The sequence below is a fragment of the Lethenteron reissneri genome, chromosome 7 (assembly GCF_015708825.2).
Source record: "Lethenteron reissneri isolate LAM-NWPU_2019-01 chromosome 7, ASM1570882v1, whole genome shotgun sequence".
Classification (NCBI taxonomy): domain Eukaryota; kingdom Metazoa; phylum Chordata; class Hyperoartia; order Petromyzontiformes; family Petromyzontidae; genus Lethenteron; species Lethenteron reissneri.
Genome location: NC_083785.1, coordinates 9951922 through 9976593, shown reverse-complemented (window position 1 = coordinate 9976593; position 24672 = coordinate 9951922). Strand labels below are relative to the sequence as shown.

Here is a 24672-nt window from a genome sequence, read left to right as displayed (position 1 = left end):
GCCAGCCTAAATGTTTCTAACTGGTGAAGATGTTCCATTAGGGGGGGTCTACGTTTCACAAGCGTAGAGAAGGGAGGGAATGACTGTGGTCGTGAAGACCTGAAGCTTCGTGCGGAGCAACAGAGCAGGTAGCTTCCACACAGCGTTATGCAACCGATGAAAAGATAATGCCGCTCGACTGATTCGGAGTGAGACCTCTACTGTCAAACCGAAGCCGGTCATGAGCACACTGCCCAGGTATGGGAAACTCCACTCTCTCCACAACTGCCCTATCACCAATTGTGAGTTGTAGGTGTGGAGTGTCCGATGGTACAAATACCCAGGCAGGGTATATCCTCTGAGTGAGCAGCAATTACCAGATCATCGGCATACATAACATGTTTAACACGTTGATTATGAATACATAACATGGTTGAGCAATAGGGAGCCATCCCTTGACCGCACCCGGGTATCGATCAGCCTCCATTGTATCTGTACCAGATGGAAATTCCTCCGGTACAGTCATCGAAGGCTTCACGAACTACGTGGTCGAAATAGATGTTAAATAATGTGGGAGCCAGAGGACATCCCTGTCGCACCCCAAGGTGTACAGGGAATGGTTCCGAGTCCCGGCCACGTAGTTTTACCCGGGCCCGCTCACCATCATGAAGGTCCTTAATGATCGTGAGCAGAGGGTCAGGGACTCCGAAAGCACGAAAACACACACGTGCATAGATTATGGATTTTTATTAAATATGCACGTGTATGCTTCAGTTAATATTATCATATATGTGAATGATTTAAACATTTTGTATTTTTCGATTGTGACAATAAATAGTCAATGTGTTGACAACATTTATAGATATTTTTATTTGGACGCTCTGCAGTTGAGGAATTCCACTTGGGCAAAACACGAATACAATACTTGATGGTCTTGATATCAGTTTTTCAAATTACATTGGCTGGCTGAAGCATAGAGTGCTGAGTGCATGTGGCTAAAGATCAGAAGGTTGCTTTGGGGTTGATAAAAAAATATTTCTATTGTGGAAAGTCATCAGTGGTTATTTGATGAGAAATCACCCCGACCAAAGGAACGTGGAATTTACACCAATGACTCAGGGATAAGATGCGCACAGCCCAATGGTAATCTGTAGTGGCTAACCGCTGTTTGGTCACATCACTTGGCTTCGTGGCCACAGCCACCAATGCTACGCGATTCGCATTTGCAATACGACCGCACTCATGCCGCATAAAGGAAACTCATGTATTGAAGTGAACACAAAAAAAACACCAATCCGACCGTGTGTAACTATCGGCACTTCATGTCATACAAACCCCTTGCCTTCTGCGTCGAGCAATTTTTCACGGGCAGCAACAAAGCACTCAAAGCAGAAGCGCGCGCCGATCCCAGCTGCGAGGGCAACATCATTTAAAGCGGCCGAGAGTGCAATGGATTGACGCTTTTCAGCCGCGACGGCCTCGACTGGCGTACGGAGAGAGGGCCCCCGCGGAGGGGAACAGAAGCCAGCAAACCGCGACCACAAAGGATAAAAGGAGCAGGTGAGGGTGCTTTGGCGAGAGCGTGGAGGGCGAGGGCAAACATCGCGACAGCGCTGCTAGCTGACGCTCCCACCCTGACCGGGGCACCCAAGCCTGGCAACAGTGACTATGCTCATTTTTTTTTGGAACGCACGGGCTTGCAGAATTATGGGGGGGGGGGGGGGGTGTCGAAAAAACACAGAATGCTTTGTACGGCCGAAGAGGGCAATGCACATTCGGTGGTCTGTCAGGGTGGCACGTTGTTAAGGTGAGATGAGGGCTGGTTGTCGTGCGATGCTGTCGATGTTTTCGCTTGTTTTTGTTTTGTGATCGCGAAAAGTCGCTGCGTTGTGTCGCGGTGGTGCTGGTGGTGGTTGTGGTGGTGGTTGGAGCAAAACATCCCACTCTTCCAGTCGACGTCTAAAATGTTAAAAATAAAATAAAACGCGCGGTATGCATTCACCGTGCTGGAAATCGCACGGATTGTTTTGTTGTTAACGTACGTTTTTGTGTTTCACACAGGTGAGCTCGGTGTTGATGAAGACGTAAACATTTTCATCCCCCAGAGATTTAGATTTCGTCGATCCTCCAAACAAACTCATGGCATCAAATTTCCTCCGATACTTCCGACCAAAGAAACCAACGAACACGGTCGCCGTGCAGGCAAGTCCGCTCTCTCCGCATTCGATCCCCAGTCACGAGAATGTATGGGACTTGAACGACGACAACAACAAACAACAACAATAACAAAAAACACATTAACAAAAGTAAAATTGTGAAAGACAACGGCACTCACAGTAGATGGCCGACAAACTGTCTGATTGATGCCAAATAACATTTTCTGTTTTTAATCGTATAATTTTCGTTTATAATATAGGTTTTTGGGTCAGATCGCGTTATTTATAAATGTGTCGTAACCCTCCACCACCCGACACGGCCAAACAGTAAAAAATGTGTCACGTTTTTCAAAGGACAAAATAATTCACTTGTTTAGCCCACCGGTGTGCTGAAGAGAGAATCAACAGCATTAAAAAAATATATATAACGCGATCTGACCCAAAAACCTATATTATGAATAACATTGGTCGCGAAAGCCTACGTGTTGAATTAATTTTCGTTTGTTTCTGGTTTTTCTTTTTATAGACTGAAGAGTCTGAAAGTGACTTTGCACCATTCCAGGCAAGAATACTTGTGCAGTACGACACAATACATTTACAATCCGTGGTGCACAAAAGCGGACACGATTGCTCGCGGGATGTAAACGAGACACTCAAAGCTGGCGCAATATTGAAATAACGGATTTTGCGTCGCGCGCAATAACACGCGCCCGTAATCCAGAGCTTTGGAGGCAAGGGTTAGTGGATCGCGCAAACTTGTGGAAACTCCCCACCACACTGGCTTGCGAGGTGCCCAGGAGAAAGCAGCACAGCAAGTAGATTCAATCAAATGCGTGGAGCTCTGAGCGCTGTCTCCTCGTACGCGATTGGTTTCCCCGTTTTCTTCATCATGCTAAACGCTTGTTTTTGGAATCGGAAGAATGTTTTGTTTTCCCTCTCAATTGCAGGCCCCTGCCTGACAACTAGTCTCCATGCTGGGTAAAGCTTTCCTGCATCAGCAAAGGGCATTGTTATTGTAGGTGGTCAGGTTTATGGCCCCTTTTGAGTGTTGTCCCCATGTACGCGTTGGTCTTCGCGGGTCACGCACGCAGCCAGACAGCTATCACGGAATTGAGCAAACATCCCAAATGTAGACAAAACCTGCTCACCTTATTATTTCCATCATATCTAGAAGAAGAAAAAAAACAATCGTGAGAATCGGAGAGGCTTTCTTAGATAAACAAATTGCATTATTATCATTATTATTATTTATAAAGTAACGTAATAAAAATATAACAAGTCAATCTTTTGAATGATAATTTAATTACGCACCACATAACATCGGGTTCCAAATATTGACACAGGAGACAGTTGGGGAAAAATCTGCGTGGCTACTTAAGTCCGGGCAATGAACAGATGCTCAGATGAAACTCAAGACTTTGGTAAAAGCTGATGGGCGCCAGATGGCTCAGAGGTTATTGAGCCAGTATGTACGTACCTTGAACTTCTTTTTCACCGTACGTGGCCAACTGTGCTAATTGGAGGTGCGGGGGGGGGGAAGACAAGTGAACACAAACAGCAGTTATAAGGAAATTAGTTTTCAAGCTAGGTTTGAAAGTGCACATCTCCAATGGCTTCCTAATGTCGGAAGAGCATTCCAGACGGCCGCGGAAGCGTATCTAAAAGCGTGCGATGCGGTGACCGTCTTTGTACGATCGCTAGCTAAAAGCTGCCGCTGTGAGTATGACCGGAGTTCGCGTGATGTGTTATTCTCCCTGAGATCAGCAAGGTATTGCGATTCTTTTGTGGCAAGCACTTTGTGTGTAATGAGTGCCACTGTAAGCACTGCCTTGTGACCAATGCTGTCCCTCTCACGCAACGTGCCTTCCACACTTCCCCATCGCAGGATGAGTTCATCCCGGGGTTTGTGTCCAGCCGACAGAACTGGAGTGCAGTCAGGGACCACTTCCAGGGGCTGGTGTTGGAGAGAAATGAAAAGGTATGCGAGGCGTCACACACTCGTCCGCTTTTTTATCACGCTCTACGTTTGTATATCTCAACATGGAACGGACACCACGGCTACATTCATATCATCACCATTACCTTTGTCCATGGTCAATCCACCGCTAGATGAAGGGGCCTCAAGGCACCACCATCTCCCACGATCCTGTGTTGTAATGATCCTCCCAGCATCTGCACACGAGTTGATTTCATCGCTCCATCCCCTCGGTGGATATAGTCTCGGATGCGGTTCCATTGCTTGGCTGTCACTCCGCGTTCTTGTCATTCTTGACCGTCGTTAGATTCAACATGCTGACAAATAAACGACGGTCGAAAATGTAATGACCGTGCACGCACGCGCTTGCGAAAACCACAATCAGGGACAAGTTCCGTATTTGTCCATATTATGACAATTCCTGGACGTACACTACATTTTTGTTTCTATATAAAAATGTTTGTGTTTAGTTTGTCGTCCTTCCCCTGTACCTCTGATCAGCACAGTTGGCTCCGTACAGTGCAAATGAAGTTAAACATCCAAACATTAGGGAGTGGAAAGCTGAACAGTGAGCACTTAGCTCAATTTCTCTTCAAGCCATCGCATATTTTCCTTTCCCGGGAATCACCAACGTGCTCTGTCTTGAGTAAAGTGGACATTACGGGCCTGTAACGTCATTATTCACAGTGTCAGGACTTGGCCCAATTCCCAAATTGAAACATTAATTGCCACTGAATTATAATTATGACAAATTGCACGTATTCAACAACAGATGTTCCAATGTATAACCAGTTAGTGGCACATGCCTATTATCTAGCCCTGTGGAGTTAGGCTTGGTGGATAACGAAACGAAACTATTTTTTATTTGACCAGGTAATGCCCACTAAGCTATATAGCTCTTTTTCACAAGCGATCTGGCCACAAATGATAACTCAACGAAGTGGCTTATCATGCGGAAATTTATAGAACACAAATAAATAATCTAAATTAATGTCGATTATAAATGTGGAGGCAAAAAGCAGAGGACCTGGAGAAAATCCACGCGACCACGGGGAGAACATGCAAACTCCAAATATACAGGCGTCAGGCTCGGGATCAAACCCACCACCTCCTGTATACCAGGCGAGGTAGTTAACATCTCGCCACCGTGGCGCCACATAAATGCTTTAAACCTTCCTTCCTGTGGACGTCGAGGTCGCCATACCCTGCACTACAACAAGTTGATGAATATCCATCTGTTTCCATCTGTATGGATTTTATGCTGGTACTCCAGTTTCCTCTGACGTATATAAACTCTCATTAATTGCCTGATAATACCGCGATATATATATATGGAGGACTGCTTGGGCAATTGTTGGTGCTGGCTCACAGCCTAGCTGCTGCCTTCCCAGCTGCCCGGGGTTTCCCTCGCGCCTCCGAGCCCCTCGTTCAAGAGCAGAGGTCGCAAACGGGTTTTGATTCCTTACCCGTACCCGGCCGCACCAGGGTCACAAATGGGTACCCGTACCCGGCCGTACCCGTACCCTACCCGTACCCGGCCGGGAACGGATAGGGTACGGGTATCGGGTACCTGATTGTGACATCTGGGATGAAGCCATGTTGCAGGCGCGGGTGGGTTGATTCTAAGAACTTGAATTGTGAGAAGAGACAAGACGTTGGGAAATGAGTGACAAACAGTTACTCACCAGTGACTCACGGCCTATCCGTACCCGTACCCGGCCGCACCAGGGTCGCAAACGGCTACCCGTACCGGGTATCGGGTAGGGTATGGGTATCGGGTACCCGGTCGCGACCTCTGTTCAAGAGCGAGCGAAAGCTGTGCACTCGACGCTGACTCCCCGTCTGTGGTTATCGCCGTTGTGCCCACGACGCAGCATCTGACATCGATCCACTGGAGCTGGAGACCAAAGGCCAGGGCGGCCAGGCGGAGGCACAAGCTTCGCCTCGGCAGCGGAGCTCTGCAGCTGGTACTGCTCGCGCAAACCTTACCGCACACAAACACGAAGGCCGGCGGTTTCCACCTCTGTGGTATAAAGACCCCCGGACGTACGAGAAGATGGATGTATTTCTAGATTTGAAGCTTTCGTGACTGCAAGGATTCATATTCTTAGGTTTTTTTCGGTAAAGTCACGTAGGTAAAAAAATAAAAATAAAATAAAAAATCACGACGTTTCGGAGGCAACACAAGCTTCCGTCCACCTGAAGACGGAAGCTTGTGTTGCCTCCGAAACGTCGTGATTTTTATTTTATTTTAAAAAATTTACCTACGTGACTTTACCGAAAAAAACCTAAGAATAAGATGGATGTACACGTGTGTATGTATGTATATTGAACTTCTTCCGCACCGTACGTAGCCAACCGTGCTAATCGGTGGCGCGCATTGTTGAGAATATCTCACAACGGCCGCAAGAGGGGAGAACTTCGTGTGCGTGAGTTGTCTTCGAGTGGCGCATTATTGTTCTTGTTGTTGTTACTATTGCGCAACTGACGAAAACCGGTGGCACTCCCAGCCACGACCGGGCCCAGCAGGGAACCGAGACCGAAGGTTTTTTCGGGGTCTTTCTGACCTCCGTGCCCGCACACGGCGCGCAGGGCAACGCGGAAAAGAGGTGCGAGGAGATGCACCTGCGGACCATGGTGATCCGGGAGGGCTCCCAGCAGAGGGCTCGGGCACTCGTCATCGCCACGCCGGCGCAGGCCACCCGGAGCCGCGAGAGAGCGGCGACCTCCACGTGGCCGCAAACGGAGCAGCCCCCGCGCAAGGTGCGCGCGCAAAGTGGGACCGTACTCTCTTTATTGTCAGCCAACGCTGGTATAGACATGGGCATTTTCGTTATTTTAAATCCTTTATATTAAGTTCACTTGCTTGCTTGCTTGCGTGCTTACGACCGTGTAAATCTTTCGGTCGTTTTTTAACCCACTTCCCGTGATCCAATCGAGCTGACATTTTGCACACAGACTCGTTGTGCGTGACAATTTCTTTTCGTGAAATTTTTTTTACAAAATTTTACACTTTTTAGCAAAATTTTTTTTATATTTAATCACCAATTGCTTAATGGTGGCAGACAATCATCTGACCCATAGGTGGCAGCCATCTCAAGCCAGAGGACGAGAGGACTCTAGCCGCCACGCATATAAAGGATTTAGACTTTAGAGTGAAAAACTTTGTTTTGACGGGTTGATTTTTCTATCATGTGCATCAACAGGTGCTTATGCACAGGCATGTCCACGTACACGTGCACCGCGTGCTCTCTTTTACCCCCCCCCCCCATCCAATACGTCATCATGTGCAATAACAGTGGCTTGCGCACAAACACGTCCACGTCGTCGATATGTTCCATTCATTGGCTACCACATTCTGATAAGCCCCCCCCCCTCTCCTCCCCCTTAACTTGTATTTAAGAGCTTGCATCTTGAATCCCTGCCTCACTTGATGCAGCAAATCTGGCTGTGACGGTCCCACCTGATGACGGAGACATGTGTTGCCTCCGAAACATCGTGATTTTTATTTCATATTTTATTAATTTTTATTTCATTTTTTTACCTACGTGACTTTACCGAAAGAACAAAGAGTATGAATCCTTGCAGTCACGAAAGCTTCAAATCTAGAATGGGACCGGGAGCTCGGGACGAAAGTCGCGGTGGAAGTTAATCCTCTTTTTCGTTTTAAGTTCCAGCACGCGGTTTGGCTGCGTTTCTATTGGCCCACACGGGATATTGCCAGGTACGGTTTACGAGCGACTAGATCACCGTTGGGCAGATCTTGGAATATTCTTAGGTTTTTTCGGTAAAGTCACGTAGGTAAAAAATTTAAATTAATAAAAGTAAAAGTAAAATAAAATAAAAATCACGACGTTTCACTTGATACAGCTATCGTGCTGTGACGGTTCCACCTGAAGACGGAAGCTTGTGTTGCCTCCGAAACGTCGTGATTTTTATTTTAGTTTTATTTTACTTTTATTAATTTAAATTTTTTACCTACGTGACTTTACCGAAAAAACCTAAGAATATGAATCCTTGCAGTAACGAAAGCTTCAAATCTAGAACAGATATTGGAAGCTTGGCAAAGACGCGCCCGCTTCGTGCATGCGATTGGAGCACAGGAAGCATTGAATGTTGGGCCAACGTTGGGGCTCAACGTCGATCCAACTGTTCCAAACCACATGCTGACGTTGATCCAGAGTTGCCCGTTTTGCTGGGAGACTCCAGACGTCGTAGGCTCGTGCTGCGAGCCTACAACACAGCAATGGATTCTTGAATATATTTGCATGGAAATTTGAGAGTTACCTTTTCATATGCGTGGGTTTACTCCAGGTACTCCGGTTTTCCTACATGCCAAATAGAATTGGTTAAACATGGCAATGCTGGACCCTACTGGAAAATAATGTTGACACTCATCGAGACTTACCTAGATAAATAAAGGTAAAATAGAGTATTATTATTAGTTAATATATGCACATGATTATTACATTTTGCTTGCAAATTTCTTTTCTCCTGTGTGCCTTTGCAGCCATCGATGCAACACAATTTTTCGATACAAGCAAATGACCTGTTCTCAGACAGGTACAAGGTAAACATTTATTGACGATGCTGAATAGACATGACGTTTCCGTTTGTCTGCACGTGGTTCATTAAACACGCGGTGATTCATCAGTCTCGTGGTCCCACGAATTGGCACGCATCGTTCGAGGTCGCAATACAATTCCAGAATAGATTTACTTCGCGTGAAATGTTTACTGTCATTCGTACGCTTTCTCGTGTGTTTAGTTTGTTCCGCCGCATACGCTCCGTTACCCTAAATTGCATATCATCGAAAATAATTAACAAATCATATTTTTGTTACACGCATAATTCGATATATGTGTAATGGGTTCAATTTAGGCGCACACACTTCTTGGGAGGCAACACTCATTTATTAATTAACACAACGTTTACTCAACAGTTATTCTTACTCTACACATAGGGTGGTGACCACCGACCTACACTAGCTAACACACAATTGTATTTTAGCCGCTCCAGCGTGACCCAGCCAGGTGGTTGCTGGCAGTCCGCTCACTGTAGGTCTTCTCTTCTGGCATCTTCACGAGGTGTCTTCATTCTTCTCAGGAACAGCCCTGCTCTGCCTTCACACCACCCTTATATCTCGTCTCTCTGGCGTGGCCGGCTCCGCCCAGGCCACGCCTCCCTTCCCAGGCCACGCCTCCCTTCCCAGGCCACGCCTCACTTCCCCCACCTCTGGGAAGGTCCGGATCCCTCCAGCACGTGACCCCCCAGGCACCCCCTTGGGGCCCCAGCCCTCGTACGGGCCAACACAGTAGTGACCGTTCTGTCACTACATATGTATTGTAAACGTATTAATCTATTTATTTAAATCAGTTGTTAATCTATGCATTATAACATGCCGAATATCTAAGTGTAATTTTTCAAGCACACACACGCACACAGGCAGCTCACAAAGACCCCAGCCATCAACGTCTTATTGGCAAATTTCCCACTCGTGTGGTGTCTGCCTTCCTGCTCGGCGTGCTCCACTCGTTGTTATCTTGAGCCATCATCTCCCACTTCCACTCCAGAGATCTTCATTCAGTTTCAGTTTTCATTCATTTGGTATAGCCCTGTGAGCCATTCGGCTCTTGAATCGGGTGCAACCGCAACAAACAAAAAACTAAAACATTAACAAACATGCACAAAAAACATCTTAAAGTGACTATGTGACTATGTGCAAACAGAAAATCCAGGAAAAGACGGCAAAATATTCATAACCTGACTCACCACTTCGAACCACTCCCTTCCAGGCCCTCTCTCACAGTCTCAGCCCTGGTGCTACCACATTAGTCACCGTTTTTGTTGTTCTCCAATTGTGGTTTTGCCTCTCTCTTCGATCCGTTCGAGTCACCAATGTGAATCATGACCATCATCATCGTATGCGCGAGTGTGTAACTGCTTGCAAAACTCTGACCTAACCGTCGTGGTGTGTTCCGGTGATCCGTCTGTGTGTCTTATCACACGCATGTGCAGTCCGTGCATGGTCCAAGACAGTGGCACTGGACCCCAGCCAGTCCCAACACCCAGGCTTGCTCCTCCACGCAGACCGACGACCTGCCGGCACAGGTGAGAAGTAAAACAACTCTCCCGTCCGTCACTCGTTAAATCGATCACAGTGAGATTATACCACGTAGGTTTTCGCGCTTGTGCCGGACAGCTCTCCTCCCGATTTGAAGCTTTCGTGACTGCAAAGATTCATACTCTTAGTTATTTCGGTAAAGTCGCGTAGGTAAAAAATTAAATTAAATTAATAAATAAAATAAAACTCACGACCGTTTCGGAGGCAACACAAGTCTCTGTCATCAGGTGGGACCGTCACAGCCAGATTTGCTGCATCAAGTGAGGCAGGGATTCAAGATTCAAGCTCTTAAATACTTGTAATTTTATTTTATAATTTTAATTTCATTTTTTACCTACGTGACTTTACCGAAAGAACTAAGAGTATAAGCTCTCCTCCCGCCAGCGTTCAGCGTGATGTCCGTGACTGAAGAAGCTTCCAGCACGTGGAGATGCACGTGGGACATCGTGCTGAACAAACAGGCAGGTGCAACCTGAAAAGAGTGGAACGATATTGACAATGATGGTCCTGTTCATAGTGGTACTTTATAACGATGATGGCGATGATGCTGTTGATCTGTGGCACAACGATTTAGTGTGCAGGTGGTGAAACTGTACACAGTTCCACAGGACAGAGTGGCCCAGGTGCTATAAATATTGTGGGGTGGGATGGTGGAAATTGGACAGGGGTCCCATTTAATACCATCAGGGCCTGCGCTAACCACACCACGCAAGCCGATGTTGATTTCTATAAATGGAAATTATTTTTCAAGGTCTGAAATTCGTTGCACATTTTTTGTTCATACAGAGAGACGCGATGATCATGACGGATGGGAGCTTTGAACGTTCGTTGGAAACCTCAAAGGCGCAGTGCACTTTTGGCCTCAAGAAGCAAACGGAGGTAAAAAAAATGTGCAGAGCAATTTACATTGCAGTGCTCGGCTAAGTCTTAACACGAAACTGCGAGTGAGATGATTGTAAAGTGATTGCTAGATTTAACAAACGAACAGAAATATGACGTCACATTGTTTTGAGCGTTTGGCCATCACTACAAATCTCGACTGAAAACTTATCTGTTTAAAATGGTATTCTCTCTCTTTAGTTATTGTCAAACGTCTTTTTCACCCATTGATATTAAATATTTCCGCCTTTTCAGACATAGCGCCCTGAGAATGGTTGTTTTAGGGCGCTTTATAAATCGTAAATTATTATTATTATCACGAGGCTATTATGTATGACAAGGCGGTATGCAGAATGCGTTACCTTCACGTGCAAAGCTATCTCGATGTGGTCTGGGACTGTTGTTATTTTTCTGCCTTGCCGAAGCATTCCATTCGGTGTTGACAAATCGGCAGGAATGTATGTGCTTGAGCAATTTCTACCATACTCTTAGGTTTTTTCGGTAAAGTCCCGTATTTTTTATTATTTATTATTTATTTTTATTTTTACCTACGTGACTTTACCGAAAAAACCTAAGAGTATGAATCCTTGCAGTCACGAAAGCTTCAAATCTAGAATCAATTTGTACCACTGCACTTTAATTATATGCTTATTTACATTCGTGGTTTACTTACTTTGTCTCGATCTTGCTCTCGTAATGTTTTTTGTTGTATTGCTTGTCGATGTAACTCGCTGATGCCCGTTTCCGACTGGACATCTGTGAGCAAAGAACTTCATAGCTTCATTGGGTTCTTCCAGTCTAAATAAATATTCTGAATCCATAAATCCAATTATTTGTTGTTATCTAAGATGCGTGCGTTTATTCTGGGACACGCATTGTATCATTGTCTCGAGAGGCATCATGAATATGGTTTTAAAACCGTTTCAGCCGATCATACTCGTTAACCTTACATATCGTTTACTTCTTGAGTACACCCCCACCCTTTCTACACCTCCGATTAGAACGGTTGGCGACGTACGGTGCGAAAGAAGTTCAACAAACATGCATACAACGCGTAATTGGAAAAAGGTCGGTTCTTTGTTTTTTTTAGATGCCTTTGGATCAAGGGATTCAGACATGGTCGCCAACACAAACCCAGGCTTCTGGACAAACCAACATTCTACAGGATGGCCGCATGTGCCAGGACACCCAGACAGGTCCTCCACTGTGGGTGGTAGCAGTTTAGATGTGGCTGGCAGATGATACCCATGAATATATGGACCCAAAAACCCTGGTATTTTTTGACTCTGCATTTTTATCCCATCAACAAGTTGACATAAAATGTCCATGAGCTCAGAACAAGATATTTCACTCTTCACGTACCAACTGAGATGGCATAACATTAGCTGTTCCAACATCTTAATGTGGCCAACAGTAATGAATGTTGTGATAACCACTGGAAATTAGTGGGTTGTCAACTTGTCAATTATTATTCGTATAATTAAACTGTCCCAAGGACTAAAATGCTGATTGTGTTGAGGATGGAACCTTTAAATACACATGAATAGTAGGTTCAACACTGCAGTGCAGTAAACAAAAATCAAAGTAATTTCCTGCTTAATTGAACATTCAGGTGGTAATCATATCCTATTTACAATCATGAGCCAGCGATGGAATTTCTACATTCCCATGGCGGGGACGAGTCTATACATAGGAAAACTACTTCTGACTCCCCTGCAAAGTGGTACTCATGAATAAAAGTGGTAAAAGTAGCATAGTAGCGAGATGTTAAATACCTCGTCTGGGATTTAACATTTCGTGGGTTCGATCCCGATCCTGAAGCCTGTATATTTGGAGTTTGCATGTCTCTCTCTCTCTCTCTCCCCCGTGGTAGCATGGATTTTTCTCTGGGTCCTCATGTTTTTCCGTTCACATTTAGAATCAACATGCATTTAGAGTATTTGGCTGCAATACATTTCCACGCAATAAGCCACTGCATTGAGCCATCATTTGTGGCCAAGGTTGCTTCTGAAAAAGAGCTCGACAGCTTCGTAGGCCTTACCTGGTAACATAAAAATTGTTGATAATTGTAGAACTGCTATCCGTGACGAATTAGAGGCAAACTTTGTAGATCATATCTATCATGTGACCAATAAACTGGCAATTAGTTGTTATAATAAACGTTTTTGGGTTAGATCGCGTTATTTATAAATGTGTCATAACTCCTCCACCACCCGACATGGCCAATCCGCAAAAAATGTGTCACGTTGACAAAAGACAAATAGTTCACTACTTTAGCCCACCAGTGTGTTGAAGAATGAATCCACAACATTTACAATTTTTCTGAGAAAATTGTAAATGTTGTGGATTCACTCTTCAGAGAAAATTTTTAAATGTTGTGGTTTCACTCTATAGTATCTTTGTGTCTTAACATCCATTGTTTAAATATTATAAAGTACGTTTTTGGGTGAAAAAGTGTAACTTTCTATGCTAAATGAACGAATTAAGCCTTTAACGTGTATTTCCTATCCTCGCTTAACGACCAAATCACTTGACGACCGGTTTCAGTGGAACCAATTACCTTCGTTAAGAGGGGTTCTGCCTTATTTTGTTAAACTGGGAACCATTAACTCAGTGAGACACCTCCAACTCGCTCAGTTTGGCTGTGACCCCTTGAGCCGGGAGTGCTGGCGAGCGCGATGTCCAAATGTGTGTCGATGCAGTCATCCACGCTGTTTTCCCACCCACACACAAAAGAAAAACAGTCATAAGTGTGGGCATTCATTTTATCCGTTTCTATTTACAGACACAACTTACTCGTCCGACTATGTCCATTCTGAAACGATGCCTCTGGACGGGGGAATTTTAAATGCTTCACAAACACACTTGCCACAGGTTTGTTTGCGAGGGCACTTGAGTCCACCGATCCTCTCGCCTCTCGCCCCACGGCGTGTTTGCCACTCGTGTTCCTGCGTGACATAACACACCACGGCTTAGTCAAACGTAACAAAAATATCACTTAAATTAAGTTTAAAAAAATGTATGTACACATATAATTTGTTCAGTTATCACTGCGCTCACGTCCTGTTGTTCACTGTTAATGTTTTATAGTATTTTAAGGGGTGTTATTGTTGTTGTTTTCATCGATATAATGTTGCTGTTAATGTTTATTACACGTATTTGTATATTGCTCTGTTAATCCAGGTCTCCCTAGTGAAATAGACTTTTACTTTCAATTGGGTCCTTGCCACATTTGAAATACAAAGATTGAATTCATCGCTTACAATGTCTTGCCGAATATTTCTACGCGTGTCACTCGTCCAAGGCCAATGACGGCACGCATCCAAGTAGCCGCAGTAGTCGCACAGGAGAGGAGGAAACGTTTTCCTTCGCCTCCATCGATTTTTTTTGTGTTCTCAGATCTTTCCCTGGCACTACGCGACACCTCGGGACAGCCTGCCAGCGCAGGCCACGGAGAAGCCGAAGAAACTCTCCATTTTGGTGAGATTTTTTTTTTTTTGCAAAACGACACACTTGTGAGGAAACAGCTTTCGCCTAAATGTTACTGAATATCTCGCCGTTGAAAAAAAGTTACGTTCATGCATATATCGACCAATTTTCATCGTTCCGTTGTTTTTGTTGAAAGGTCTCGCGTCTTCAGGAATGCACACTTCTGTCCCAGCCTTCACGAATATTCGTCATTCGATTGGCCGCGTACTTCAGATGCGAATGCGTCAGTAGTTCTGGCTGGCTGCAGCGAGAGAATTTTTGCCCGATGAAGAACACGCGCACGTTGTACGCACGCATTCCAGGGACGTAGCCACCGTTGCTGTCGGTGGGTGGCTCGACACCCCCAGCGTGGTCAGACACGGCGAAGAGAAGACACCCGCAACATTTTGGACAAATTTTGTGGCGCCTTTTGTTTGTCGGTTTTTCTCCCCTTCAACAAGTTGTCATAATCTTCTTGGTTCTTTCGGTAAAGTCACGTAGAATGGAAATAATAAAATAATACAAATAAAACATAACAAAATAATTCTCACGACGTTTCGGCCACAACGCAAGCAGCCGTCCTCAGGTGAAGAACAGGGCTGTCAAGGAGACAGAGTCTGAATGACAACCCCAGCTTAAAAAAGACGCTCCAAGCCTGGGGTTGTCATTCAGACTCTGTCTCCTTGACAGACCTGTTCTTCACCTGAGGACGGCTGCTTGCGTTGTGGCCGAAACGTCGTGAGAATTATTTTGTTATGTTTTATTTGTATTATTTTATTATTTCCATTCTACGTGACTTTACCGAAAGAACCAAGAAGATGAATCCCTGCAGTCACGAAAGCTTTAAATCGAAGTTGTCATAAGTGCCGACTATGCTGGTGACAGAACCTTGAAACACACAGGAGCACAAGGACGGTAGGCTCAGCACTGAGTATAAGTAGCCAGCAGTTGCGTGGATTTATATTCAATAGCTTCCCAGTGAATTATAACTCCTCTTATTCCCGCGGGTTGCACGTGGCACATGCTATCTGTAACATAAATAATTATACTCTCGAAGAGAGAGAACGACCCAGAAGTGCGAGGAACCGCAGACAAGCAGGAAGGCAGTCACACGGTCAGCCGGCGCCAACAATTAGGCAAGTTCTGCGATCCTCTATATATATTAAGATGTTCGCTGCCAATTAAGGAGTGTTTACATTAAACGGACATCCCATCACAGAATTGTTACGATGCTGTAGTCGCGATCCCATGGGAGGAAACTCGAGCACCCAGGGGAAACCCACGCATGCGAGGGGGGAACACTCTATCCCATACAAAAGGGACAGATGATAGTCCACTTTGCTGTACCGCCTTCTCCTGGCAAGCCAGAAATATGGCACCTCCTCGACGCCTGATTCCAAGAACACAGGATGAGATGTTACTATCCTTTGTGCAAGCACTTCCAAGAGTTCATGAACAGTGAGCCTGGTGAAATTTGGGGAGCGCATCGTCAGTAGTGAACCTTTGGGTCCTAGGGTGTTTCGGCCTTTCATACTATACTCCCTCCCCAAAGGCGGCCAGCGACAGGGTGATCAATCCTACGCTTGCGTCCCATTCCCAATTAGTCATAGGAGTTGCCTTGTTGTTGATAGCTAATATCCCTGCATAAAGTGAGTTTTACAACATTTGTGCGACCCACCAACCCTCGCCTCCGCATCGCTGGGCTACAGTGGCTGCTCTTACGATATCCAGCAGCCACTGGAAGGACGCACTTTCAAATCTAGACTGCAAACTCATATTCTTACGTTTTTTCGGTAAAGTCACGTAGGTAAAAAAATTAAAATTAATAAAAATAAAATAAAAATCACGACGTTTCGGAGGCAACACAAGCTTCCGTCTTCAGGTGGAACCGTCACAGCACGCTTGCTGTATCAAGTATCATCATTTACTTTACCGAAAAAACCTAAGAATATGAATCCTTGCAGTCACGAAAGCTTTAAATATAGAATTACTGCAAAATCATTTCTTTAGAACTTCTTTTCGTGTTCAGTCTGTTGTCCCACCCCCTCCGCCCCCCTTCGCACCTGCGATAAGCGCAGTTGGCAAACGCACGGTGTACAAGTATAACCCGCAAAAACAAAGTTTTTCACTATAAATCCTTTATATGCGTGGCGGCTAGAGTCCTCTCGTCCTCTGGCTTGAGATGGCTGCCACCTATGGGTGAGATGATTGCATGGCACCATTAAGCAATTGGTAATTAAATATAATATTTTTGTCCTAAAAAGTGTAAAATTTTGGAAAAAAATTTTTCACGAACATTAATTGTCACGCACAACGAGTCTGTGTGCAAAATGTCAGCTCGATTGGATCACTGGAAGTGAGTTAAAAACGACCGAAAGATTTGCACGGTCGTAAGCAAGCAAGCAAGCGCGCAAGCAAGCAAGTGAACTTAATATAAAGGATTTAAAAAGAAGTTCAACACGCGTGCGTGTGCGCGCATGCTCCCTTGACGCACGCGCTCCTCCAACAGGCGCGATTCCTCAAGCTCCTGCGCAGGATCAGGCAGAGGCGCGCAGGCAAGCGGCTGCTGCCGTCGGTACGCAGGGTGGCGCCCGCCTGCCAGGCCATCGACACGGTCGCCGACCCCACCTACTACCAGGTGTGCTTGCACGGCCGCTCATGCTCGCGGTTTTGGCACGGTAATTGTTTTTTTTTGTCTTAATTCACGGGGGAATTTATTTTTCTTTCACAGAATGGGGGGGGCTGCCCATCCTCCGCTGCCACCGTCCGCCCCCCACCCCTGCCTAACATGGATTTTTAAAATTAAATCTAAGTCTTGCTTGATATTTTTTTTATCTACAACACCCTGTTCTCAACACCACCCACCGTCTCGGCGTAGAACTATTTCCAAGATTTCACGGACTTCATTGAAATTCACGATTTCCTTGACCACCGTGACCTCCGTGCCAAAGGTCTAGCCAGACTTGCGAGCAATCCATGGTGGGTTTTTTAACAAGAGCTGACGGGTGTTTTTCTTTCGTGGAAACGGTTATATATATTTTTTCACGCTTCATGAATTACGCAGTGGGAATGAACGTGTAATTTATAACGAAGGACCTCAGCGGTCACCGCACTGCACCCTTGAACACACGTACGCGGTGCCCCTTGAGCTCCTGCGTGTGCGCTTGTGTGTGGAGCGGTGGTGGAGCGGTTAGCGCTACGCTGCGCTATGAACCCGACGACCCGAGTTCGATTCCCGCTCACGGAACAACACCGGTGACGATTATCTGAACCGGTCCTGGGCCTCCCCTAGATCGACTCGGCCTCAAATGAGTACCTGGTGCGGTGTGTAAACATCACCACCGGGAAGACAAAGGCGGCCAGGCGTGGTGCTGGCCACCCCACCCCCACGTGTGCCGTTGCCGGCCTTCGTAGGTGCTACTCGCTAACAACACTTGCCCCAACAGTCTGTTACAGGCTATACGGGGGATTCATATTCTTAGGTTTTTTCGGTAAAGTCACGTAGGTAAAAAATTAAAATTAATAAAAGTAAAATAAAAATAAAATAAAAATCACGACGTTTCGGAGGCAACACAAGCTTCCGTCTTCAGGTGGACCTGTCGTGATTTTTTATTTTATTTTACCTTTATTAATTGAAAATTTTTACCTACGTGACTTTACCGAAAAAACCTAAGAATATGAATCCTTGCAGTCGCGAAAGCTTCAAATCTAGAATTACACGGGGGATCTTTGTCTTTTTGCCCAGATGGGCAATGGACCACCGCTATTCTACTGGCCACCGCGCGCGGAGTCCATGCAGCTGCGGATGTCGCCGGCTCAGGCCGACACGCCGGCGTGCCACCCAGCAGCCCCCCACCTCCCCACGATGACACCGGCCGGGCTGTATCCAGACCTGCAGCAGACCCGTCACGTGAACGAGCCCAGCAGCAGGACCCCCGGCCGCCGCTACGCCGCATCCCAACCGCTGCAGCCCGTGCAGCGGGATGGCACAATGGTATTGGCGCACACCCTGGCAGGAAAGCAATTCCCAGGTTCACATCCAATGCAAATATGGCGCAGCCTCCACATTTCGCCGTGCCCCAAACTCGCGAATGTACTAATTGCGATTATGTGCGCGATGTGAATACATAGCTTAAACTGCCACGACCTTGAATGCGACCGACCTCGAAAAGCTGAGCCAGAGACTGCTTGGAAATACCAGGTGTTGTAGGGTTGGGCTACAAGGTGTCGATGTGATGACAGTAGCGCAACATTATTTAATACAACCGAGTGGGGATTTGTGTGTTGCTCCTCTTATAAATTCGTTTTCTCCACCGAAAAGCCAGGTATTCGTGAATGGCTTTGGCCACGCATCCCATTGCACGGCCTGATAAACAAAACATTAACAATGGGCATTAATACTATGATAGCCGAGCGGTGGTAAAGTGGTTAATACGCTGCAGTATGATCCCGGCGACCCGCGTTTCAAGGCTAACATCTGTGGCGAGCGATATCAAAACTTATCCTGCCCCAGCTTCCACGGACCCGCGTGGTGAAGTAAAATAAACAATACACAATCCCATGGCTGACATTGTGCGCTGGGAGGCCTTCCATCCAGCTGTGTATTGAGAATGGCTGGAATATATTTAAAAAGTACCGTTTCGAAAAATGCAAATGCGTTGTTACGCTCGCTTGTCTGTTGTCTTTCATCAGCTACGCTCTTGATCCACTCATCTGAATGTGAAATTATAGCTGTTGTGCTGCATCTACAATCCGCCATACAAAACATGAAGCTACGCTTCTGGCTCGTTTGGCACGGGCGCTCCCGATGTAAACTGCCGGTGGTTGGTCTGTGACAGCAGCCTGGATACCCCAGGAAGCAATGGGCCAGCGAAGCCACGACCCCGACATGGGCCCTGTCCGGGTACGGGCGGGTGCCCGTGCTCTACCAAACGCCGCTGCCTCCCTTCATCGCTCTGAGCCACCAAGCCCGGAGTCACCTCGCGCACGGCTCCCAGGGTCACGACGCCAGGCGCTTCAGCCTCCTGCACCCGCCCAGCAGCATGCTGCTACACAGCACCCTACCTCCATCCAGCACACTGCCTCCCAGCACTGGGAGAAGGACGCGGCAAGAGGTGCGACACGGAACACGGCAAGATGACCTATCGGTAAGTGCCACCGAAGACAGAATTCAGTGGAAGAGTGTCCAGAATTCGACAATGATAAGAATGACAAAGAATGACTAAACATGATTAGAGTAATTGCTGGGTAATGTTGTTTAGCGGGCGGGTTTTTCACAATCCAAGTGTGCTCTTCCGAATCGAGCAATTATTTATCCGGGGTTTTGCAACGCACTACTGCGAACATCTTCAGGAGTTGAAGGTGCTCACGTTGGCGCGCGACAAAAGCTTGAAAGAAGAAATGCCCAACACGCAGCCTAACCCAGCAGAAGATCAAACTTCACTCACGATTTTTGTCTCATCGTAAAAAGTAAAAAAAACTAAAAACTAAAAATGATGTTAATCACGCATCTTTATATTTTGCCATCCAGTTACAAACTCCCATGGGACAAGTGGCGTTGCCTGAGAGAACCATCACCGCGGCCTCCAAACCATTTTGCGCCAACATTCACCCTGGCCGTAGTGGCCAGGACTCAGCCACTGGACCGTGCAAGGCCAACGAGAATCATCCGGCAGCAGCCAACGTCTCGTCACAATCGCAGCCCAACCGGCCCGGCTTGCGCGACCTCACGACCCCCAAACAGAAGAAGAGGCGACGGAAGAGGCACAGGACTGCTCCTTCTACGAGAAAGACCAGCTCGAGCGGCGCCCGCGACTCGGTGTTAACGTTCCACCAGGTCGAGGGGCAGAAACCTCCGGACCCAGACGCGCCCTTCTCGCTCCCGCCGGAGAGCCACGGCTCGGTCGCCCCCGCCGGGCGCCGTCGCAGCTTCCCGCAAGCCGCCAGCCGCCGGCGCAGTTCCACGTTCCAGTTCCATCGCGAGCTCACAGAGGTCCCGGAGGCGGACTGCAGGAAGGAGGATCCGGAGTGGACGTCGCCGATAATTCTGATTCATGGCGGCGGCGGCGGCAGCGGCGGCGATAGCCGAAGGAGCACGAGCCGCGGGAAGGACTGCCCGGGCGTTTTAAAGAAGGCCAAGAGGCACGTTCACCGGAGGAAGCGTGGCAAGAGTAGAGCCAACGCCGCCGAGCGCACGGAGGTAAGGTTACAACATTTTCTCTGCAGGGGTTGCCTATAAAGGTAACCGAAATGATTATAATTGTAATTAGACAGCAGTTTGAGATAGGTTGATACAAATATCCCCTTTATTGCCTTCGTAACAGACCGTTGGGGCGTTACAAAGACGAGCACCGATATATCGAGGCATGAATGGCACACGAGTGGGCGGTGTGGGCCGAAGATTGGTTCAGAGTATTGTCGATGTTTTAGTCGTAAGCGGGAATCGAACTTGGGTCATCGGGTTCGTAGCACAGTCACATGTTGCCCCTCAGCCACTTGGTATATGAAGATTTTATTGCATAATTCCGATCTCGAGAGCACAGCGATATTCATTTAAAAACACCTGAGAGCCCATTTGGACTGGTTTCATATTTTTAAATCCTTTATATTAAGTTCGCTTGCTTGCTTGCTTGCGTGCTTGCGTGCTTGCTTGCTTGCTTACGACCGTGCAAACCTTTCGGTCGTTTTTTAACCCACTTCCCGTGATCCAATCGAGCTGACATCTTGCACACAGACTCGTTGTGCGAGACAATTAATGTTCGTGAAAAAAAATTTCCTAAATTTTACACTGTTTAGGGAAAACAAATTAAATATTTAATTACCAATTGTTTAATACTGCAGACAATCATCTGACCCATAGGTGGCAGCCTTCTCAAGCCAGAGGACGAGATGACTCTAGCCACCACGCATATAAAGGATTTAGAGTGAAAAACTTTGTTTTTACGGGTTATACTTATTTAAAGACCTGGAGCAGAATACAGTGGGGTAACTTAATCACATCGTTTGTCAATGCTGCGTTGGCAGTCTTCGTGCACAAGCACAACTAGCAGTAAACTAGCAAAAAGCTCTCTAACAACACTTTGGCCTGAAAAAAAATATAATCCACGATATTTTGGGCATTTGCCCTTCTACATATCCCACGTGCTGAATTGTTTTGCGTTACAAGTTGATCTTTGGGTGAAGTAAAACGAATGAAAGACACAAAAGTTCTATCGCACGTGCCCAAATACGAACCGAGAATCTGTCAAAAGAGATGATATTTCCCATTCTAGATTTGAAGCTTTCGTGACTGCAACGATTCATACTCTTAGGTTTTTTCAGTAAAGTCACGTAGGGGAAAATAAATAAATAATGCTAAAAAAATATAGAAATAATAATAGAAAAAAAACAATAAATCACGACGTTTCAGAGGCAACACAAGTCTCCGTCATCAGGTGGGACCGTCATAGCTGAATTTACTTAATACAGTAAATTTAGCTGACGGTCCCACCTGATGACGGAGACTTGTGTTGCCTCCGAAACGTCGTGATTTATTGTTTTATTTCTATTGTTATTTCTATTATGTTTATAATAAATTTTTATTATTTATTTACTTTTACCTACGTGACTTTACCGATGAAACCTAAGAGTATGAGATTTCCCATCTCGCAGACGGAGACTCACAACGGCCACCTGCAGCAGCCGGGAAGCTGGAAGGAGCTGCCGTGCCCTGGGGGCCCCGTGGTGATGAGGTCGCCACGGCACAGCCGCCCCTCCTACTCGGGTCACCTTCACGACGGGGCGCAGGTGAGCGCCAATAACCTTGGGGCGCCGCGGTGGCGAGATGTTCACTCTCTCGCCTGGTATGCAGGAGGTCGTGGGTTCGATCCCGACCACGTAGAAGGGAAATAATAAAATAATAAAAATAAAACATAATAAAATAATTCTCACGACGTTTCGGCCACAACGCAAGCAGCCGTCCTCAGGTGAAGAACAGGTCTGTCGGGAAGACAGCGTCTGAATGAAACACCCCAGGCTTGGAGCGTATATTTAAGCTGGGTTGGAGGGGGAAGAGCGCCTTGACAAAAGAATTTGCATATCAACTGATAGGCCTGTTGAATATTTGGAGTTTGCGTCTCTCACTCTCTCACCCAGTGGTTGCGTGGAATTTTCTCCAAGTCCTCCATTTCCCCCCTCCACATTTATAATCAACAGGATACGTTTAAGAGTATTTGGTTGCTATGAATTTCACACGTTGATAAGCCACTTCATTATCATGTGATCAGGTCGCTTCTAAAAAGGAGCTATATACAACTCAGTGGGCCTTACCTGGTAAAATAAAAAAAATAGTTTAGTTCAGTTCAATAGCTAGACCACGGACACTCAGTCAGGGGCAAGGACCCCCCCCCCCATATAATCCCTTGCTCCAGGGTCCATGTCAACCAAACTAGGCCACCGCGTATCATTTTCGAGAGGCGTTTAGGAAACGTCTGGCTGAACGCGCCCACGCACGCACGCAGTTTGCCGTTTTGCGAAATTACATTGGTGCAGTTAATGCATCCCGATTTAACCACAGGGGTATTTCATTACAGTTTAACATTAACACCAGCCACCGGCGCTGTTATTGCAGTGATTTTAGCAGAGCAATGTCAATGTAGGTTTGGATTAAATCTGACGAATAGGGTCAATGCTTACGTGACCTCTGACGTTAGGAAAACCTCCTGTTCAGCCTCTGGCAACGAAGGGTTGTGGTTGGTGTCTTGGAGCAAGCAGTTGTAGCTTTGCATTAAGTCATCAGTGTCCACTGATGACAGCCGTGTCGAGGGATCCCTCCGAACCACACAACTAAAAGCAATTACCAAATGGCTCATGAGAATGGGATAATTATATTCATCATCATCATGCATTCACTATGCTTGGCAGCGTGGCTTCCGAAGGGTATGCAGTTGATGGGAGTAACAATGAATGTGCTTCTCTGACCACCTCAAATAAATCATAACCACTGTTACAAAAAAACCTCTAAGGAAAAACAGGATGGAGTGGCGACGCAATGTTTAGCACAACGCGAGATGAACCTAACGACCACGATTTGACATCATACCTTCACACCAAACTCAAATAACGTGGTGAAGTATGGTCAAACAACTCCCATGACCGATCAAAGCGTGGGAGGCATTAATCTATTCGCGGATCGACGAAGGGACGCAAATGATCGCCAAATCGTTATCATGAAACGCAATTCAAAGTTTTTGTCACGTGAATTATCTGACCTGAGGTTTGTTTACTTTGCGAACTCAAGACTGATGGCAGTCTGAGCACACAGTCCGAATCCAGCGACACGGAGTCAAGCTCTGGAGAGTCCGCGCAGGTACGACGACCCTACTTGAGACAATTACACAACTAAGGAACGGTTGAACTCTCGTGTCACGTAAAAACAGGAATTAATTTCAACCAGGTTTGTCCAGGTCAGTGACCTGAAACACATTCCTGCGGAGGGAGCTGGTAGGAACGTTGGGTTGCTCGGTCAATGGCTGCAGGGTCAACGGCGGCGTGGTGTATTCCGCAAATATGGCCGACTGTGAGGGCGGGCACAAGCCGGCGTGAGTAGGTTAAACGTTGAGTTTTATAAGGGCATCACGGGGTGACCAGCCCCTCCCCACCCAGCGCCACCACCTCCCACCCCCCAACCAGCCCCTCCCCACCTTCCCCTCCCCACCCAGCCCCTCCCCACCCCTCTCCACCCAGCCCCACCCCTCTCCACCCAGCCCCACCCCTCCCATTTTTAGATGCACGACGGACGGACACAATAATCCCGTGGGCTGGTGTAACCAGGAGGTTCCTACCAGTAATATATATGTCTGCGTATGACACACCACATCCAGTCTATACGTCTCACTCTGGCTGTGGGACTCGTCATGTGCCTACTCATAGTGAGAATTACATTTTCGGCGAGAAATTAAGCTCATTGTAAAACGATAAAAAAAATTACTTAAAACAACATCCAGTTCTGTTTTCCATGCAGACAGAGCTGACAAAAGATGGCAGTGAATCGTCAACGAGCCGCTCTGAATCATCGTCAGCATCAACATCAGCTACGGTACGTCACCGTATGC

The 24672-nt window shown here is 46.6% G+C and overlaps 1 protein-coding gene across 1 annotated transcript in view; it reads left to right on the top strand.

Moving 5' to 3' along the window:
- Nucleotides 1-1105: 1105 nt before the first annotated feature.
- Nucleotides 1106-24672, top strand: part of LOC133357439 (uncharacterized) — a 30920-nt gene continuing 7353 nt past the window's right edge. The window contains exons 1-19 of the mRNA XM_061575391.1: nucleotides 1106-1786; nucleotides 2041-2181; nucleotides 2662-2697; nucleotides 4021-4113; nucleotides 5985-6077; nucleotides 6703-6873; nucleotides 8621-8680; nucleotides 10129-10221; nucleotides 11021-11113; nucleotides 12204-12309; nucleotides 13899-13987; nucleotides 14513-14593; nucleotides 17091-17219; nucleotides 18327-18575; nucleotides 19420-19728; nucleotides 20112-20780; nucleotides 22232-22366; nucleotides 23859-23927; nucleotides 24582-24656. Of these exons, the coding sequence (XP_061431375.1) occupies nucleotides 2119-2181; nucleotides 2662-2697; nucleotides 4021-4113; nucleotides 5985-6077; nucleotides 6703-6873; nucleotides 8621-8680; nucleotides 10129-10221; nucleotides 11021-11113; nucleotides 12204-12309; nucleotides 13899-13987; nucleotides 14513-14593; nucleotides 17091-17219; nucleotides 18327-18575; nucleotides 19420-19728; nucleotides 20112-20780; nucleotides 22232-22366; nucleotides 23859-23927; nucleotides 24582-24656 (2613 nt within the window). The 5' untranslated portion in view covers nucleotides 1106-1786; nucleotides 2041-2118. The remainder of the gene's footprint in view (nucleotides 1787-2040; nucleotides 2182-2661; nucleotides 2698-4020; nucleotides 4114-5984; nucleotides 6078-6702; nucleotides 6874-8620; nucleotides 8681-10128; nucleotides 10222-11020; nucleotides 11114-12203; nucleotides 12310-13898; nucleotides 13988-14512; nucleotides 14594-17090; nucleotides 17220-18326; nucleotides 18576-19419; nucleotides 19729-20111; nucleotides 20781-22231; nucleotides 22367-23858; nucleotides 23928-24581; nucleotides 24657-24672) is intronic.